This window comes from Otolemur garnettii, unplaced genomic scaffold (genome assembly GCF_000181295.1).
Source record: "Otolemur garnettii isolate 467f Iridium unplaced genomic scaffold, OtoGar3 scaffold00013, whole genome shotgun sequence".
NCBI lineage: Eukaryota > Metazoa > Chordata > Mammalia > Primates > Galagidae > Otolemur > Otolemur garnettii.
In genome coordinates, this window is record NW_003852408.1 from 5813605 (window position 1) to 5817759 (window position 4155).

At 40.0% G+C, this 4155-nt stretch overlaps 1 protein-coding gene across 1 annotated transcript in view; it reads left to right on the forward strand.

Annotated features, from left to right (window-relative positions):
* TM4SF20 (transmembrane 4 L six family member 20) overlaps positions 1–2338 on the forward strand; it is a 13861-nt gene extending 11523 nt beyond the window's left edge. The window contains exon 3 of the mRNA XM_003785071.1: positions 2101–2338. Coding sequence (XP_003785119.1) covers positions 2101–2338 — 238 coding nt within the window. The remainder of the gene's footprint in view (positions 1–2100) is intronic.
* The last annotated feature ends 1817 nt before the right edge of the window (positions 2339–4155 follow it).

The following is a 4155-nucleotide window of genomic DNA, read 5'->3' on the forward strand; positions in this document are numbered from 1 at the left end:
GCTTGAGCCCAGGAGTTGGAGGTTGCTGTGAGCTGTGATGCCACGGCACTCTACCCAGGGGGATAGCTTGAGGCTCTGTCTCAAAAAAAAAATATATATATATACACCAGAAACTTCACTTTCATCCTTGAGAATAAAGGGGGTATCCCAAGGGAGTGAGAGGAACATCCACTTTCTACACTTCTGAACTGAAATTTGTAAACCATGAGCACACATTACATTTATAATTTTTAACTTTAATAAAAACATATGAAGTAAACTGTAGAGCCTTGCCTAGGCCCTAAATGAAATAAAGCAGCTAATGGATTCATGCTGTAGATAGTACTGTAGGTAGGCATGAGAATAAATCAAATTTTAAAGTCCTGGAATAATAAATAATACTGAAGAGTTACATGTAAATAACTCATTGTCTTTAAGATGATTCTGTGACTAAATCTAAGCACAATTTGTACAAATTGGAAGAGAGACAATCCTATTCATTAGCTATCTGCATAGCTGCTCAGTTGGTAAATAACCAGAATTTACTTTTGTAGTTCCATAAAAAATTCTTTTTCTCCTTTCCCTTACCTTGCTACATTAAAAAATTCTCTCAATTTGCACAGCACAGTTGTTTTGAATCAAAACCCAAAGAAACTCCCCTTAGTACATGATTTCAAGTAGATCAGAGATTTCTATCACAGATGCTGTAACATTTAATCTTCAAGAAAGAACAGCCCTCTATGTACCAGCACTTGGAGACTGAGTAGCTGGGACTCCAGGCACAGCTACGCAGTCTAGTCGGGGAGATGGACTAACCTAGCAAACTGTTATAACAGCATTGTCCTACGCTGGCTGCAAATTTTGCAAAGCAGACTCATATTCCACAACTCATATTGTTTTCTCCTATGTGGAATGTTATTGGTATCCAGAAATGCAAATTCCCTAAGAACACACCATCTTACTCTGTAATAAGCCAAAGAAAAATCATCTTGAGATAGATGTGTTAGGGTAAACAATCTTCATTTCCATAGCTCTGTTAGAACAGGGATCAATCACTTTAATCAGACGTATTTAAAATGTCTTTTGTGAGTAAAAACCATACATCTGGTTTAGAGCAGATGTAACATGGCAGTTGGGCACTGAGAACTAAGCTCCTTCAAAGGAGGGGATCTGGCTGGTGCGGTGGCTCATGCCTATAATCCCAGCACTGTGGGAGACCAAGGAGGGAGGATCCTTGGAGCTCAGGAGTTCAAGACCAGCCTGAGTTAAGAGTGAAACCCCACCTCTAAAAATAGCTGGGCGTTGTGGTGGGCACCAGTAGTCCCACCTACTCAGTAGACTGAGGCTAGAGGATCTCTTGAACCCAGGAGTCTGAAGTTGCTGTGAGCTAAGCTTATACCTCAGCACCCTAGTCTGGGGCAACAGAGTGAGACTCTTCTCAATAAAATAAAATAAGAAAATAAAACATAAAAATAAAGGAGAGGGGCAGTGCTCATAGCTCAGTGGGTAGGACGCCAGCCACATACACCGGGGCTGGCAGGTTCAAACACAGCTCTGGCAAATTAAAAAGCAACAATGACAACTGCAACAACAAAAAAATAGCTGGGCATTATGGTGGGTGCCTGTAGTCCCAGCTACTTGGGAGGCTGAAGCAAGAGAATCTCTTAAACCCAAGAGTTTGAGGTTGCTGTGAGCTGTGATGCCATGACACTTTACCCAGGGCAACAGCTTGAGACTCTGTCTCAAATAAATAAATAAGATAAAGGAGAAGGATCCTTTATTTCATTTTCACATCTTTAGCACATAGAAGGGTGCCTGCATAAAGAGGCCAAACCACACAAAACCACGGATAATCATTCATGACATATAATTAAAAATAGCAATTTCATATGGTTCAACCTCAGGGTTGAAGTACTACAGAAATGTTCGTTAAATAATGGGCTATATATAATGAATAGAGTTTTATGAGTCTTGGGGTTTAATGGACACATGGTCAGAAACCCTGTCTTAACTCTGGTTTCTGGACACGTTATTTCAAAAGTGCACTCTGTCTCACTCTACTCGTTCCTTTCCGGGCACAATGCCGGATTCCTTAACTTTGTCTTTTCTCCTGTTTTCCAGTAACATTCATCCAGAATCCTTCACGCTCCAGTGGTTCTACAACAACTCCTGTTTACTTCCTGTTCTCAACAACCCCACCTTCAGCGACACCACGAGCCAACACACGGTTATTCACTTCTCAGTATTTTTAGGGCTCCTGCTGGTTGGAATTCTTGAGGTCCTCTTTGGGCTCAGTCAGATAGTCATCGGTTTCCTTGGCTGTCTGTGTGGAGTCTCTAAACGAAACCGGGCTGTGTAGTTTAATTGGAATAAAATGGAAACATCAGTAGTTTAAATTATTTAAGAATTAAATTTCAAAAGCACGCTTTCAGAAGTTCAATAATGGAACATTATCTAGAAAGCTGTGATGAGTCCTTGTAGTCCAAAAAGTTGTTTTCAAAATCAACAAAGGTGAGGTGACTTAAAAAAAAATCAATCCTTCTCAGAGAACCCGTGCTCTACATACAGGACACTTCCATGCAGAACAGATCTCAGTGGTGGACCGTGGAGGCAGGTAGAAAGAAGCTTTCAGTTAGTTTGTATCTTCCCATTCAAATTCCATTTGAATTTTCTGCCTTTCTATTCTTGGGTGTGTGTGTGTGGAGATAAAGAACAAGCAGAGTGTGAGGAGGAGGGAGGATCAGAAGAGACAGCAGTCATCCTGGAGGTCCACCTGTGCACCTTGTCGTTTGTTATTTCTTTGTACTTAAAAAGAAGAAAAAAGAAATAGAGAACTTGAATGTAATTAAGTCTTTAGACCTAATTCCCAGTTTGCAGGAAACATTCAGATAAATCCCAATGGTGGTACAGTACATAAAAAATGGCACTGTTTTCAATTAAAAAATGTCACTTAAAAAAAAAAAAAGACTAGGCTTGTTAATCCCAGAAATTTGGGAGGCCAAGATAGAAGAATTGCTTGATCCCAGGAGTTCAAGATCCCTTCTCTATACAAAAATTTAAATAAAAGAAAAATCATTTAAAAAGAGAGAAAATTATTAGCTGGGCATGGTGTTGCAGACCTGTGGTGCCAGCTACTCAGGAAGATGGTGTGAGCCCAGTTTGAGGCTGATCTACCACACCACTGCACTACCCAGTCTGGGCGACCACCCCTGTCTCTTTAAAAAAAAAAAAAGAGGGAGGGGGATGGAGGGAACTGTCCTAGATTAAGAGAACAAAAACATGTTTCAACTAAATGCATTTTGTAAATTTTGTTAGGGATAATTGGGAAAAGTATGTAGAAGAATTGGGTTAGATAATATTACGAAATTTTGTTAATTTTGTTTAGCCTGATAAGGGTTTTATGATTATACAGGTTGAATATCCCTTATCTGAAATGATTGGGACCAGAACTGTTTAGAATTTAGGGTTTTGGAATATTTGCATATACTGAGTAAAATATTGAGCTATCTCGCATATAATGTGCTATCTTAGGTAGGGGACCCAAGTGTATACACAGAATCTGTGTGTTTCATATGTACCTTACGTAAATAGGAAGGAATTACATACAATATTTTTAATAACTTTGTGCATGAAACAAAGTTATCACTACATTTTGACTGTGACCCATCACATGAAGACAGATAAATTTTCCACTTGGGGTGTTATTGGAGTTCAAAGTTTCAAAATTTTGTGCTTGAATTTAGGAGTTTGAGACCAGCATGAACAACAGGAAGAACCCACCCCCGCCCCTCCCCTGTCTCTACTAAATAAAAACAAAAGAAAAGAAAGAAGGAAAAAAATTAGCCAGACGTTTTGGCAGCACCTGTAGTCCCAGCTACTCAGGAGGCTGAGGCAAGAGGATCACTTGAGCCCAAGAACTTGAGGTTGCTGTGAGCTGTGACGCCACAGTACTCTACTGAAGGTGACAAATTGAGACTGTCTAAAAAAACAAAAGAAAAGAAAGAAGGAAAAAAATTAGCCAGACGTTTTGGCCAGCACCTGTAGTCCCAGCTACTTGGGAGGCTGAGGCAAGAGAATCACTTAAGCCCAAGAGTTTGAGGTTGCTGTGAGCTGTGACACCATGGCACTCTACCCAGGGCGACAGCTTGAGGTCTGTCTCAAAAAAAAAAAACAAAA